We start from the raw sequence: 16,608 nt of genomic DNA on the forward strand, positions 1-16,608 counted from the left end.
AGGGCCTGAGCACTGTCCCTGGCTTCCTTTTGCTCAAGGCTAGCACTCTGCCACTTGAGCCACAGCGCCCCTTCTGGCCATTTTCTGTATATGTGGTGCTGGGGAATCGAACCCAGGGCTTCATGTATACGAGGCGAGCACTCTTGCCACTAGGCCATATCGCCAGCCCTTAATGTTATTTTGATTTGTATTTCTTTTGTGGCCAGAGATGTTGAACATCTCCCCAGCCCTGTCTTTTTCTTGTTAATGTAATCCTGATGTCTAGAACAGGCTTGCTACCAGGCAATTATTCAATAAGGAATTTTGGAATGTATGAATTACAGGACTAAAAAACTTAGTCTAGGGAAGATAAATATTTAAGTTTTTGAGTTTACATTATAAAAATTGCAAATCAGAAATAGTTTGTTATTAATTTATCCTGTAATTCTGTTTTGAGATCTCTTTGACAAAATTTTCATTGTGGCCCATTTTGGTTAAATCTCTTTGACCTATTTTAATTGAACCTGTCAGATGATAGTAAAGTTTAGAAACCTTCTCTGCACATGCTATTCTTGTTTTATATTGTTACTCTGAAATCATCAGGTGTATTTGATATTGATGAAATGTGACCACATTTTGTAAATCTTTAAAATTACATTTTTAGTGACAAGTGATATTCATATTTCTACTTATACCTGTTCTTGTCATTATTATAAATATTTACATTTTTCATTTTACTTAATTCTTTAAAAGTACAGTCGTGATATTTGCTACAGCATTCTCATTCATGTTAATAGATATACTGTAAAATTTTTTGTTTTCTTCTTGGTTTTGGGGGTGCTGATATCACATTTCAGAAAGATTATTTCTATATATTTAAATTAGCTACCTTTTGAAAGTGCAACTTTTCTAAAATGTTGAATATGATCAGGTCAAAAGGTCAGAACTTGAATCATTTTTTAAATCTGTAGAAATAATGTAGCCCAGGTGCAAGAGTAATGACTATCAGTAGTAGCAAGCTTTACACGCTTTTTGTTGTTCTAGTCAGTCATGGGGCTTGAACTCAGGGCCTCGGTGTTATCCCTGAACTTTTTCACTCAAGGTTAGAGTTCTATCACTTTGAGCCATAGAGCCCCTTCTGGTTTTCTGGCAGTTAATTGGAGATAAAAGTCTGATGTACTTTCCTGCTCAGGCTAGGTTCAAACTGTGAAATGCTCAGATTTCAAGCTCCCGAGTAGCTAGGATTACAGGTGGGAGCCACAGGTGCTTAGCTTGTTCTAGACTTCTTATTGGAGCAACTTTATATTCATAGTAAAAGTAACAGAGGATTTCTGTGTGCTGTTCACATAGATTCACATTTCTTCTTATATCATCACAGAACAATGTCAATATAAAAATTACCATTGAATATAATGTGGGATAGACTTTCTTCAAAGTCTTTGCATTGGGCAGAATCATGCATGAAAACCACAGATCATACTGGAGAGGTGGGGTAATGATACTCTGAGCATTGGCATGAAGTTTGAGAACCAATAAAAATTATAGCATAGTCTTATATTTGTTAAGTAATTAGGAAATACATAAATACTAAAATAATGACACTTCAAAAATGACGAGAAAAGATATTGCTTTTGGAAGTGGATGTCAGAAGACATGGCAGCTTGTGAATTACTAGCAAGTGGAGGAAGGAAGATGACAAATCTGATGGAAACTTGAGATCTGTGTGGAGAGGCTTTAACATCGTATGAGCTGATGGAGTTGGTAGATGGATGTGTTAGTTTGTGTGTGCATGTATATGGCAGTCCTGATTTGTTTGGTCAGTCTTTGTGTTCACCCAATGTTACCTAAGAAAGTGTGCATCAGCATGTGTGAAATTACTTTCCTTATTTTGTAGTATGCCATGTGATTGAACTCAACTTATATCTTTTGGCAAACCTTTTCTTGTTATTTGTGGTAATTGTAGAGATGTATAGAGTGTACTGAGCAAGTGTACCCTCTGCATTATATTTTCTGGATCTCCCTTTCTCTTCCTTTCCCCAGAGAAAAATCAGTAGACTTCAATCATGCTTTCTCTCTCCTACCCCCACCAATATCTACAACCAACTTGTATTCTCCTCATCACCTCCCAGTACAGTACCCTCTCGCTTCCTTCTCTGTCTCTGATTCCTCTTTCCACACTCTGAAGTTTTAGTATGTTGTAGCAGAACTGACTGTACAATGTTGTGAAGTAGCAAAGATTTATTTGGATTTTCTACTATTGTTATTTTTTTAAGTATCTTCCAATGACGATCCAGTCCAAAATACCCATTGTATGTTGAATTCACTTACCTTGAATGTATGGAAATAAATTCTCAATAGAACCAATTTGATTGGATCAAATTGACTTACCTTATAATTTAAATATCCAGTAGAGAATTTACTTTTGAAATAATTCAATGATATTATTATTATAGTTCTTCACAGTTGAAAGGTTGGTAGAAGTTTACAGTTTACTATACTTGTAGTCTGAAACTGATGATGCTTTGATAGTGTATAAGTTTTCTAAAATGAAATAATTTGAACTGTTTTTTAAAAATGAAATTAGAGATGACTACATAGTTTCTAATGCTGAAAATAAATTGCTATTATTTTTCCTTGAAAAGCAAAAGAAGACCCTTGGAAATCACTGTTTCCTTAATTTCTTACTTTTATGAATATTGTAGAAGGTTGCTAATTTTTACTTGGTGTTCTAGTTCTGCCATATGTTGTGCTGATTAAAAAAAACAACCAAAAAAGCTTACCCTAACTGTGGTTAGATAGTGAAGTAATTATGGAAAAACTAAGGCATGGGATTGACTTCCCTTAAAATGGAGAATTTGCTTAGCTGCTTCCTAAGAATTCAGTCCCCATTTGTGTCGTTTATCTCTCTGAGCTGATGTGAGCAAAGAGCAGCAAGGTGGCTGGTGCGGTGGCCCGGGGAACTCGCCGGCCTTCCGAGGCGATGCGGTGCCCAGGAGCGCAGAGGACGCCTTCCCAGTATGAGATGAAGCCTGGAGGCGTCTGGTGTTTCACATAAGGAAAGAAAGGCCTGTTATCCTCATCTGTGTTTGTCCCGGTCCGCGTGGGTAACCGGCTGGGATGGGTTAGTTAAAGGAAAAGTGGGTTTAGAGGGACTTTCTCTGATTAAGAACATGGGAGTTATTACAAAACAGTTTTTCTGGTCCTTTGACGGATATTGAGATGGTATTTTTTAGTTATCTGGGACTCTTAATGAATCCTAAAGAAATGATGGTATATTGAGTAATTCATTTGTTTCCTCTTTTATTCAAGAAGCATTGTAGGATTATGCTTAGAACTTTTTTTTTCTTTTTAGCTTTTACAACCTAATTTTTTGTTTCACGTACAGTGCAGTTCTCTCAGCATGTTCTTGAAATAAACAGCAAAAGGATTACCTTACTCTTGGGGCAAGAAGCATTAGTGAAGTATTAGTGAGAAGCATTAGTGAAAAATGCCTCGAAATAATGAATTTTCTTTTTTTTTCTTTTTTTTTTTTGCCAGTCCTGGGCCTTGGACTCAGGGCCTGAGCACTGTCCCTGGCTTCTTCCCGCTCAAGGCTAGCACTCTGCCACTTGAGCCACAGCGCCGCTTCTGGCCGTTTTCTGTATATGTGGTGCTGGGGAATCGAACCTAGGGCCTCGTGTATCCGAGGCAGGCACTCTTGCCGCTAGGCTATATCCCCAGCCCAATGAATTTTCTTAACAGTTAATTGTATTTGCATTGCTTTTGTAATGTGGATTTAACCATAGTCAAATTGTTTTTATGTGGTTTAATATATTTAAAACCTTTTTGTTTTGATTTGAAATTGAAGTGTTTGCTTGGTTTTGTTTTTGTTGCCAGTCCTGGGGCTTGAACTCAGGGCCTGAGCACTGTCCCTGGCTTCTTTTTGCTAAAGGCTGGCACTCTGCCACTTGAGCCACAGCACCACTTCTGGCTTTTTCTACATATGTGGTCCTGAGGAATCGAACCCAGGGCTTCATGTGTACAAGGTGAACACTTTATCACTAGGCCATATTCCCAGCTGAAATTGAAGTGTTTGAAAGGATAACTTATTTCCTTTTTCTTTTGAAATCTTCTTGAAAGTTGTTGTTATTAGATTCAGCTATCCTGGGTGTTACATAATTGTACTCTTCATGGAGATAAGATTTTTCTTTCATAATTCATTTTCTTTTAAACTGTAAATACGTTGGCCCATAATTTTAGAGCAGGTGATCCTCAAGTAGATTATTACAGATTCTGTATGGTTGAGTTGCCTCAGGAAAATAGTGTCAATAATTTTTTTTTTTTTAAGAACAAGGTCTTGCCAGTCAAAATTTCATTAATATGTAAATACTTGTCTGTAACAACAGTGTGTCTTTATCACACTATATTCAATTAACATATAAATAACCATGGAGAGAATCTTTTTAATTTCTGATATAGGCAAGCCTGTTTAAGCATTGTAATGAGAAAAATGCTCTCAAAAATCAAATTCATATTTTTAATCAAAACATGCACTACCTATTTTATTTAATTGTTAAAAAATGGATACTATATATAAAAACAGGGGAATAAAGCCCACAGTAATCATAAATTATTAGAGTGTTATGACAGGTATTGATTTACAACGTGATGGGTGCTTTGTGTGAGAGGGGTTAGTATGATGAAATGAAATAGTAAAGATGTTTAGTCAGAAACATGGATGCATGTCTTAGTTTTGTATTTGCTAGCTGCATTTCCTTTGGGAAGACTTGCTTTCTAGCATTTCATTGCTGTTCAAGTGGATTGCAGTGCTGAGAATAGAGGATATGGTTATGCTACACAACAATAGTTCTTTTTCCTTTCTGTAGGTGTTGGTAAGAATGTCAAATTATGCTATCTTTCTGTTGTAGGTACATTAAGCACATAAGAACACTTGTGAATAAACAAGCTGGGAAGTTCCAATAGGGAATTGCTATGGTTTGAATGATGGTGTCCTTCTCTTTCTCCCCTGGGCTGGAGCTGTGGGCTCTTTAACCACTTTTCTGTCCATAGCCTTTCTTTTTCTCCATGCTTCTCAGCTATCCTTTGCATTTTCCTCATCTCTGATGGTCTTCCCCTTGTTGCTCTGATTCTTTGAGTTAAGGAGTGGTACCTAGGTGGTTTCCATTTTACCCTCTTACTCTGGATATTTCCAAATAGCCTTTAATCTAAGGTTAGTTTTCTTACCTTGCTGAAGCAGATTTCTTCTACTTACTCTGAAATGCCATGCATTACTTTCCTCCATTCTGTCTAGTGAGAATGTGAACTATTCTTGGCCCTCTGTGTCAGTCTCAGTTAATTCTGCCCCATTTGCTTGATTCTCTTCTTATCCACGGATAGTTTTTCATAGTTGTGAGCAGATCAGTGCTTAGTCAATGACTTGAATTCTCCAGGATCTTTGGCGCTTGCATTCAGTGTTTTCTTCTGTGCTGTGTGCTTTGTGAGTTTAACTGCATGACTGTCGAAATTTCAAACTCTATTTCCCTTTCTCAGATCTACCAGGCTGTGTTTGTAATCTCCCTTCATTCTCTTCCTTCACTTTCTCTTTTTCCTCCACCTCTTTCTTCCTCCCTCCCTCCCTTCCTCCCTCCCTCCCTCCCTCCCTCCCTCCCTCCCTCCCTCCCTCCCTCCCTGCCTGCCTGCCTCCCTCCCTGCCTGCCTCCCTCCCTGCCTGCCTCCCTCCCTCCCTGCCTGCCTCCCTCCCTCCCTCCCTCCCTCCCTCCCTCCCTCCCTCCCTCCCTCCCTCCCTCCCTCCCTCCCCTTTGTCTCACCCTTGCTCTCCCCCTCCCCATCTGTCACCTTTCTTGAGTGAGTGAGCTGGGGCATTATAGGGCTCAATTTGCCGTTTCTTTTCCCCTTATGTATGGATTGTTACCCTATCCTAACCACTATCTTGCTATTTTGCAGTTTGCTTAACGTTTTTATTTTAATTTAGTGACATAGTTATTTAATTTCCATCCAGAGGTTTGTTACTGTTTTTAGAGGTCTATGCTGTGTTAGAATGCCAAGCCGAAGTTGTCCTTTCATAGTTCGGTGTTCTCCTTGCTGGTCCTTCTGCTTCCTGTAGGTTTGCGCATCTTACTAGTTGAGTTTCTGTTCCTGTTGTGATGGGATATACTTCATACTTTTCCATAGTGTAGTATTTATTCACTCAGACTATAAGAAGTCTGTCAGTCGTCCTCTTATGGCATGTACTATAGTTAGCTTCTCTGTACAGTCGATATAAATACATTTTTGAGTTTGTAACGTGTCAAAGGCTCAAAGTAGTTCTTTCATATTTTAAATTTTCTCTCGTTAATCATCTGTTAATCTGTTTCTGTTAGGATTATTCACTTTAGTGAAAATTTTTCATAATCTGAAAATTCTTGAAAGCAACCTACATATGCAATCTGAGTAATATTTACTTGAAATCTCTTCTGCATAATATAGAGTATGTTTTTATTCCAGGTCTATTTTCCCACCATGTCTGAACTCTGTACTGATTCTGGCAGTTGTAAAATAGTTAAGTATTAGCTGAGGTGCAATTTGTTTTGACACATAGATTTTTCTATCACTGCTCACCACAAATAAGCAAAGGTACAGGGAATTGAGGTGGATTTTTTTTTTTTTTTCTGAATCATTTTGTTAGAGAGTCTTTGCCATCCACACTTGTTTGGGAGGGTAAACAGTACATGTTAACTCTCTTAGGCCTCTCTGGGTGGTTCTCAAAGAGACAAACTTACATATTCCACTTCTTCCCTGGACCTTTGGATCTCAGAATGGTTAGTTTTGAACAGTAGCAGCACTTTGGTCTGTCATGCCAATTTGTATCATATCTGTTTTTCTTTTCAACTGTTTCTTGAGTACAGAGCTAGATACCTTCTTAAAAATAAAAGTGTGCTTGTTCAGTGAGTGAACATTTATTTTGTAATTGACATTGTATAAAACTGTGAGACCCTTTTCTTCAAATTCTTTGTGTTTGCTTCCCTTTTTGGTATTTACAGTACTGATAGGTATTCTAAATATAACCATTGATAAAATTACTGATATAGTATTTCTATTTATTATGAAGTAGACTTGAAACATTAATGTCACATGTATCTTGGATTTACAACTTGCGAAAAACTTTCTTACTCCTGTTAATAGTCACTTTCAAGATGGTTAATATGGAATATTTGCTGTATACCAGGTACCATTCTCATCGTTTTATTTGTACCAACTGAGTCCTTCCCAAATCCCCATGTGCTAATTGATGTCATTACTGCTGGTTTGCTAATGAGGACAGTGAGGCACAGGTAGGTGAAGAAGTGAACAAGATTATACAGGTTTGCAGGCTAGAGTCACAATTCTGTCACAGGGGCTTAGTGTCTGTAAATTACTATGGATGATAAGTCAAGAAAAACTTAGTTTCATGTTGCTTTTTTGGAGTTAACAGTATTACGGTATTTGTTAAGTAAATGAAACAGAGGGGCCTAGAGGTTAAGATTATGGTGGGAGGCCAATAATCCAGATTTTTGGGTCATGCTGTTTTTTTTCATATGTTCCTGGTATCTGAGAAGATGTTATTTCCAGGATAGACTATTCATTTTTGCCATGTTTTCTAAGTTAAAAATGAGTAACTTACTAAGAGATCTCTGAATGATGCCTTTGGGGAGTTTTTCCGACTTGCAATTATGAGTAGCCAATGATTGGTTTCCATTGAGTTTCAGATAAGCTTGGCCTGCTGATGGTAACCATGGTGTAGTTACAAATAGAGGCCTAAGATACTGTTGTTTTATGTGCTTCACTTATTAGGACATTTTCTCCTTTGCTAAATAATAGAAATAAATATAACTGTTCTGATGCCATAAAGGTGGTAATTAGTAGTAATACAACGTCTATTTTGCCTTTTGTTTCCAAGGATAGAACATGGATAAAGGAATTCTTTGAAGTCTATTATTGAAAGAATTTCCTTGAAAGAAAACATTTATATTTAGTGTACGAAATAATTGGTGAGAGAATTGTTGAATATAATAGCACTTGTTGTATTCTTTTCTTTCCTGCTGACAGATAAATGTTACCTTCACAGGGAATCAGCCATTGCTTATTGTTGGGAATAGACAATGAGCAGGGGTCTAGTATAAAGAATCTGAAAATTAAGCAAAAGCAGCCATTATTTTGTAAAGAGATAATTTTGGTGCATAGTGTAATTCTTCTTATTTTTCTTTAAAGTGGAGATGATGAACTTAAATGTTAGGACTTCCTGAGTGGAAAAAAATAGAAAAAGTATATGTAAATGCAATTTTGTTTTTACAGAACTTTAGATTCAATGCCTAATTACTGTATCATAAGTTCTGTAACTTTCTAAACTTTGTATAGTTTTATAAAAGTAGCAGTATGATCTCTGTTTTTGTTAATAGCAATTTTATACAACCTACTTAGTAATTGACTTGATCTAAACGATAAAAAGCTGAATTTTATTAAGCATTCGATCACCCTGCTTATTACTATTTTGAAATGTAAACAATTGTGATTTTTAGGAAATCTCTCTCTTTTTCTAATGTTAAGTACAGTAAGATGGCTATTTGTCTAAGTAGATAGTGGCTGTCTACTCTTATTAGTACACTTGGACATTCTGATTTCAGTACTCAAAATCTGAAATAAAAAATGTTCCCAAATCCCAAACACTACTAACACAACACTCTGAAAAATACTCCCAAATGTTGCGTTTGGGGGACACTTCTGTCCTCAAGTGTCTCAAAAAAAAGATCCTCACTCTGTGTAGATTATTTCAGATAATGTGTTAGGGAAGTATATTTGCCCTTATTCTCAGATCTATGGATTCTATATTGTATACTACATTGTATACTAATTGTATATTGTATTGGTGTTTATGAACTGACATTTGTTCCATTGCTGTGTTCCAGTCTTGTTTGCTATTGTTTTGAGATCACTTCACATGTTTTTGTTGTGCTTTCAATTACTTAATTCAAATATCTTTTTTTAAAGGTTCTGCTGTATGCTATTGTAGGCAGTGAGAATACAGCAGTAGCCACAATAAACAAAATCCTATGTTAATCTTAATTCTGGCTTGAGAGGAAGTCCTATTTATCATCATTTGAAGCACAGTAAAGAACTGATAGTGCCTTTTAAAGCAAGCTCTTCAAAGTCCTGAGTTTTCTTATTATTTCATTAGATTGACAGTATTAAATTGGGGTATTGTATGTTAAAAATATTTGTGTTCTGTTTGCTTCATAATGAGTGACCAAGAAATTCTCAGGATTATTGTTGCTGGTTATTGCTGATGTAGTACCAACAGTACTACTATTAGCACATTTAGAAACAGGTCAGGGATGCTGTGCCTTGAAGATGCAGAAAAATACTATATTAATAATAAGAGTATTTCAGATCTCTCTTTCTGAGCAGAACTTCTTATTAATGGTGTTCTTATAAATGCATGTGCGTTTTCTTAGCCATGTCTGAAGATAACTGAAGAAAACTGAAGATAACAGTTTTACAACTCCCTAGACTTTAAATTCCAAATAAGTACTCAAGGTTTTATCCAATAACACAACTAATCAGTTTAGTAATAACTCTTGTATCTAATCTATACTTTGTATAGAAAATATGGATCTTAATTTGTGATGCATTTTCTAAGATTCTAAGAAAGTATTTTGTATAGCTTAAGGACCTTTGTCTCCTTTAATTAGAAAAAGCATAATAGCTTGCTGAGTTACTTTTGTCCTCATCCTCAATTGCTCTGTTTTCTTGTTCTGTTGGAAGCATATTACCATCATTGTTGCATTCCACCGTGACTTCTTTTATTTTTCATTTCGGTGGGTTTGCAATGAAGTGTTATTAGTTGTTGGCACAAAAGAAAATAAAACAGTTTTTGCTTTGATGACAAAGTATGCTTGTGGCATGCATTCTAAATTATCCTGAATGGTTCAGAAATTTACAAAATATGAACTCAAACTCCTTCAAAGTATATGTGTGTTACATAGTTTGCTAGGATATTATGTACTGGCTGAAGAGCTGTAGAGGGTCTAATGAAGTTATTTTATATATGCAATACGCCTTCCCTGACCTGGGCTATTCTGCTTCAATAGTAATGATGAGGTGATGCTGTGGTTGACAAATTGTCCCCCTCTTTAAAGCCCTCCAATGCTTTCCTGTTGCTTTTTCCATGAGGACCACTCTTGGCCAGCATGTTTTTCAGCTAGTTGTAAAGTGTTTCTTGTGGAAAGTGTGTTTCATAACCTAGTAATATAAGAAAGTGCAGTCTGTTTTCCAATTTTAGGAAAATGCTATTGATAGTAACAAATATGAGAGGAAATGTTTTATTGAACTATAAAGCTCAGCAATTAATGTTTGGAAATAATTTTGTCTGCATTCTTCATTCACAATGAGTCATTTGTTTTCAGAGGTTTGTGGATATTAGAAGTAGATGGAGCCTTACATAAAAAGTGGAGAACCCTTCTTTGTAGGAAATAATTTGTCAAATACTGCACAACTTGCTTAAAGATTTGCTTCTATCTCTTGTGATTCTTGATTTGTAATAAATTGCTTTGAATATTGTCATACTGTATTAACCTCTCCCTCTTTTATATTTCATTACACTCCATTGAATCAGTCTTCATCTTTGCCTTTCTTAGATTTTCTTTATGTCCTCTTTTAGTTATATTTTTCAATCTGCAAAGTCATTTCTCTTACTGCTCCTACCTGTTCTCTATCTGTTATGTTATAAGGTGCCACTAACCTTATGTAGCTATTTAAGTGTAAGTTAATTAAACTTTACTTTCTTAGTATTATTAGCCATAATTTTAGTCCTTATAGACAACACAGGCATAAACCATTTTTGCCATCACTGGAAGCTTAGTTGATTGCTTTTGATTGTAAGTATTTTGTTTATATGAAAGTCATATGATACATGCCTTGATAGTGATATGTTTTTTAGAATGTGTCAGTGAATGTCTACACATTCTTTAAGTCATTTAAGTCATTGATAATTTTTTAGTTTGGATTTTCCTTAAAAAAAATATAACTTGGTCAGCATTGGTAGCTCACGCCTATAATCTTAGCTACTTAGAAGGCTGAGATCTGAGGATCATAATTGAAGGCAGCCTGGGCAGAATAGTCCCCATGAGAATCTTATCTCCAATAAGTTACTCAAAAAAGTTGGAAAGGGCGCTGTGGCTCAAGTGGTAGAGTGCTAGTCTTGAGCACAAAGAGGCTTATTGACAGTGCCCAGACCCTTTAAAGTGTTGTACCGAGGGATTACCATGTCCTAATAAGTACATTTCCTCCACTCCTGCCCACAAGTTACATAGGTCATTTTCCATATAGCCTATGCTAAATTCCTTTTCTTTTGGAACTGTTTTATGATTGAAGGGCAGTCATCAATGTGGTATTTCTGGATTTATGTTTTGTATCTACTGTGTATCATGTAACAAGCACTTAGAAGATCATAAACAGGAATCTTGGTGTTAGAACTTTTTGCATCATATTTCTTAGGAAACTAGGAAATGCATACTTTTGAATGCTTATGGGTTTTTTTGTTGGTTTGTGTTTAAGTTGCAGTGGCAGCTCCCTGATGGTCATTCCTTGGCAGGAACATAATCACCGGGCTAAAGATTGGTGTGAGGAGCCAAAATGCAGGTTGGTATCCACCGGCTTGTGCTGCAGAGGTGAAGCATGGCCTGGGAGCTCTTCTTTCATGCTACTTCTTGGGCTATGGAGCTCTGTAAAGATTTAAATTTCCTTATGTTCATTTTTATTATTATTTTTTGTCTGTTCTGGCGCTTGAGCTCAGTCTGAGCACTACCTGAGTTTTTTTGCTCCAGGCTAGCACTCTAGCATTTTGAGCCATAGTTCCACTTCCAGTAATTAATTGGAGATAAGAGTCTCATGGACTTTCTACCCGGGTTGGCTTTGAACCGTTATCCTCAGATATCAGCCTCCTGAGTAGTGAGGACTATAGGAGCGAGTCACTGGTGCCCAGCTTATGTGAAAACTTTTAATGAGAAAATGTTATATTACAAAGGCATTATTCTAAAAGTGATCATTTTGACTCTTTAATGTATTCTCTTTTTGCATTTTAGATAAACATATTTTTTAGATAAACATATATAATTATGGTATGTTTAATTTTAAAAATTAATTGATTTATTGTCAAAGTGATATGCAGAGAGGTTAACAGTTTCATACGTAAGGCAGTGAGTACATTTCTTATCAAACTTGTTACCTTCTCCCTCTTTTTTCTCCCACCTTTTCTCCTCCCCAATTCCCCCCCCCCCCGAGTTGTACAATTGGTTTACAGCATATAGTCTTGTAAGTATTGCTATTGCATTGGTTCACCTTTTTCCCTTTCTCTCTCCCCTTCCCTTCCCTAGTTCTGATAAATGTGTATACAATACCCAGGGTACCCAAGTCAGTTACAGTGACATAAGGGGTAAAACCATGGGGAAGAAGGATAAAAGAAAAAGGCATAATTTCACGTGGTATGTTGAAAATAACAGCAATGGTAAACCACTTATTTCCATAACTTGAAATTATGTGTTCTTATGTACATAGCTATTGAGATTGTGGTCTTCTGCTAGGACTATCCTAGACATGTACTAATTATTCCCAGTGAGGGAAACCATAGAGTCTATGTTTCTTTGAGTCTAGCTCACTTTGCTTAATATGATTTTTTTTCCAAGTCCTTCCATTTCCTTACGAATGGGGCAATGATATTCTTTGACAGAAGCATAGAATTCCATTGTGTATGTGTACCACAATTTCTTAATCCAGTCATCTACTGAGGGTCATCTGGGTTGGTTGGTTCCATATTTTAGCGATGATGAATTATGCTTCAATGAACATAGTTGTGCTGGTGGCTTTAGAGTGGCCTTGCTTGTAATCCTTTGGGTAGATGCCCAAAAACGGGGCTTCTGGATCATAGGGAAGCTCTATGTGTAGCCTTCTGAGGAATCTCCACACTGCTTTCCAGAGTGGCTGAACAAGTTTACACTCCCACCAACAGTGTAGTAGGATTTCCTTTTGGACACATCCCCACCAGCATCTATTGTTATTAGTTTTCTTGACAATGGCCATTCTTAGGGGTGAGGTAGAATCTCATTTTTTAAAAATGTTTTTGCATTTCTTTTATGGCCTATGATGTTGAGCATTTCTTCATGTGCCTCTTGGTCATTCTCATTACCTCTTCAGAGAAGTCTTTCTTCAAGTCTTTAGCCCATTTATTAAGGGTGAAGTTGTTTCTTTGAGGATTTATTTTGGGAGAACTTAATTTTTGAGTTATAAGTATATTTTAGATATGAGGCTGTTGTGGGGTCTGTGCTTATCTAATTTTGTTCTTGGGTCAGTTTTAATTTTCAGTATAATAAGATTTAATGTGGGGGAGTCACAGGATGTGGAGGTATCAGGAATTAAGGAATGGGATGGATGTGAGGTGTGGGGCTGAGGTTCATATAAAGAACATATGAGATTTGTTATTTGGGTCAGAGGAACTGTAGTTGATGTGGGAAGGCTCTGGATTCAAAGGGAGTTGGGAGTACAGTGATGACTATGAAAATCTAATCATTTACCCAATTTATGTCCTCCATATGGGAACTGTGGATTCCCCTGTTTACTCCCAGAGGCATCAAGCATGTTCTCTAAGCAGAAGTTTGGAGAGTTCTTATCTGGAGAAATGGAATACCTACTTCTAGATACTGAGATTTGGTCCCAAAGCTTAGGACACAGGGAAGTCAGCTTCTTGGACATTTGAATATAGACTCCATCTAGCAGAGTGGAGGATCAAGCAGGAAAACATACAGATAATGGAGCTGAAAGAAAGAAGCATGAAGAAAGACAAAAAACTTCAAAAAGTATAATTACTGTTGCCATTAGATATGATACTGTATTTGCAAAATTTCATGAGACTATTTAAATTAGAAACAGAAAGCTATAGAACTTAGTGATATTAGAAAATAATTGGTATACAAAAATCAGAAGAGTTGGATAATAAAATCAAGGAATTTTTATGAATTGAGAATAAAAATGTATAGTTAGAATATAAGAGAGCAGATATTAAAGAAATAAACTCTCGAGTGTGGCAGTGCATGTCTGTAATACTTATCTTTACAGCATCCCAGCTCAGCTGTTCCTTTTTTTGCAGAATGGTGGTTGAGCCAAGTCTCCAAGATGAAAGTGAGTTCTTGTATGCTGCACAGCCTGCGTTACTGAGGTACAGGACCAGCGAGCTTGCAGTTGAGAAGGTCATGGACTGGTATCAGAGCAGAGCAGAGGAGATAGAGCACCACGCCGGACAGGTGAGGGGAGAGACTGCAGTTGCTCTGTGATGCTGGTAGTGCTGTGTAAGGTCCTTGAGATGGACTGCGGTGCAGGGGATGTTGGGTTATGTATGCTACTTGCAGGGGAGGAGATGAATATGTCTTACTCATATTGATCACTTCTTTCTCCATGGAAGGATACCTGTGGCTCTTGTTTTAGGTGATTACAGAGCAGATTCATGCAAGAAAATGTGCTTTGAATCTTTCTTTAAAATATAACCTGCGAAATATAGGAGGATCATGGAAAAAGTTAGTGAGATCCTATCTTTAAAAAATGCTGACATAGTATCTAGAGAGTATCACTGTAGAATTGGTTCACCCTTTGTCCTACCATTTCTGTGATTCCCCTTCCCTTCCCCAAATCAGATAAACTTAAATACAAGACAAAGGGTACAGAAGTGAAAAACAGTGATAACAAGAATAGCCCAAAGGGAAAAAAACAGAAAGAAAAGAAGTAATGCAAACAGTTATTGTTTCTATTTCTTTGAGTTCATTTCAGTAAGCATTATTTATATGATCAAATGTACATAGCTATTGACCCATTGTGATCCTTTGCTAAGAATATCCTAGATATATTCTAGTTATTACAAATGAGGGAAACCATGCAGCCTGTTCCTTTGGATCTGGCTTACTTCACTTAATCTATTTTTTTCCAATGAACTTTTACAATTTTTGGGGAGAAAAGTCAGGGCAGGTAGAGTAGGAGAAAATGTAGGTGGGGCTAACACTTTTCAAAAAGAAATGTACTCATTACCTTACTTATGTAACTGTAATTCCTTTGTACATCACCTTTACAATACAATTTAAAAAGTCATACATTTCACTGTGCATGATGATAATGCTGTTGACTTAAATGATGAACAATTTGTATATCTAATACTTTTCTAATTATAAGAGTATAAAGACATAATAGTGTAGCATAAATAACCAAGACAAAGTTACCTCTCTTCTTCTGCTTTTTGCCTTTAAATAAATGTGGATCTTGATTTTGAAAAAACGACAGTGTACTGAGCATAAAGAATAACATCATTCTCTTAACTTGGTAGACCTAAGTATTAGAGTTACTCCAACTGACATATTTGTGTGAGAGTTTTTCTGTAAATATTTATTGAATGCCTTCTGTTAGGGAAGGATTAGAAAAACTAGGGGACCAGGTATTCTTTTTGGAGCAGAGCATTATAGTGAAAATAGGGTTAATTTGATATTATCACTACCTGCTCTGTTATCCTTTTCTCTGCATATTAGTATAACCTTCTAAGCATTAAATGGAGAAATATATATAAAACTGTTGTTCACTATTAGGCTTTATAAATTTAAGATGATTGTCTTCATATCTTTACCTACAGTGTTTTTGTGATCAAGAATCTTATTTTTTGGTCAAAATCTTTTTCTTTTTTTGTCAAAATATTTTTTAAAATTTATTTTTATTGTAAAGGTGATATACAGAGTGGTTATAATTACATAAGTCAGGTAACAAGCATTTCTTTCTGAACAGTGTCACCTCTTCCCTCATTTTCCTCAGTATTTGATGTTGTATGATTTCTTTGAAACAGTTTGATGTTGATGTATTTGATGAACTGTTAGCATTTTTATAGTAAATAAAAGTCTTTTACTGGCAATGGGATTTTACATACATGTTACAAGCATTAGATAATGTACTGAGAGCTTTAAATGTATTACTTTAAATGTATTAGCAACATATAATATCCACAGACTTACTGTCACTTTTCAATTGTAGGTTGACTGTGCACTGTCACTTGTGAGACTTGGAATGGAGCGGCAGATTCCTGGTTTGCTGGTTCTGTGTGATGACTTGGTGACGCTGGAAACACTGGTTTATGAAGCTGGGTGTGACTTAACACTGACTTTGAAAGAACTCCAGCAGATGAAAGACATTGAAAAACTGAGATTATTGATGAATAGTGTAGGTTTAGTTTTAACTTTCTCTAATATATTTTTCCTATGGACTTGATTAGTATGTGTCTCAGACCAAAATGAACTATTTTACAAGTGTGAGAACTTAGTATATAGATGAAGTTTCTTGAGATTTTTCAAAATCAAGTGTTAGGGTCCTCTTCACACTGGAGGACCTCATAGCTCAATAGTAGCAGTATCGTGTGTTTTCTCGGTCTGGGCCTGGGCCTGGGCCAGTTGGAACTCCATTTTGGGCACCGCAGTACTGCTGTTGTAGCCCTGCTTGCCCTAGGGGGGAGGTGACACATTCTTCCCCAATAGCCAGTCTGCGTGTGAGTGATGAGCTGCAGAGTGCGGTTTAGAAATTGTGGAGCTTCACTGCTTCACG

General features: G+C 36.5%; 1 protein-coding gene across 1 annotated transcript in view; it reads left to right on the forward strand.

Moving 5' to 3' along the window:
• The window catches only part of Nbas (NBAS subunit of NRZ tethering complex), a 248,911-nt gene that overhangs the window by 85,291 nt on the left and 147,012 nt on the right, over positions 1-16,608 (forward strand). Inside the window, exons 22-24 of the mRNA XM_048353401.1 lie at positions 11,548-11,631; positions 14,132-14,285; positions 16,045-16,230. Of these exons, the coding sequence (XP_048209358.1) occupies positions 11,548-11,631; positions 14,132-14,285; positions 16,045-16,230 (424 nt within the window). The remainder of the gene's footprint in view (positions 1-11,547; positions 11,632-14,131; positions 14,286-16,044; positions 16,231-16,608) is intronic.

Source organism: Perognathus longimembris, chromosome 8 (genome assembly GCF_023159225.1).
Source record: "Perognathus longimembris pacificus isolate PPM17 chromosome 8, ASM2315922v1, whole genome shotgun sequence".
NCBI classification, from domain to species: domain Eukaryota; kingdom Metazoa; phylum Chordata; class Mammalia; order Rodentia; family Heteromyidae; genus Perognathus; species Perognathus longimembris.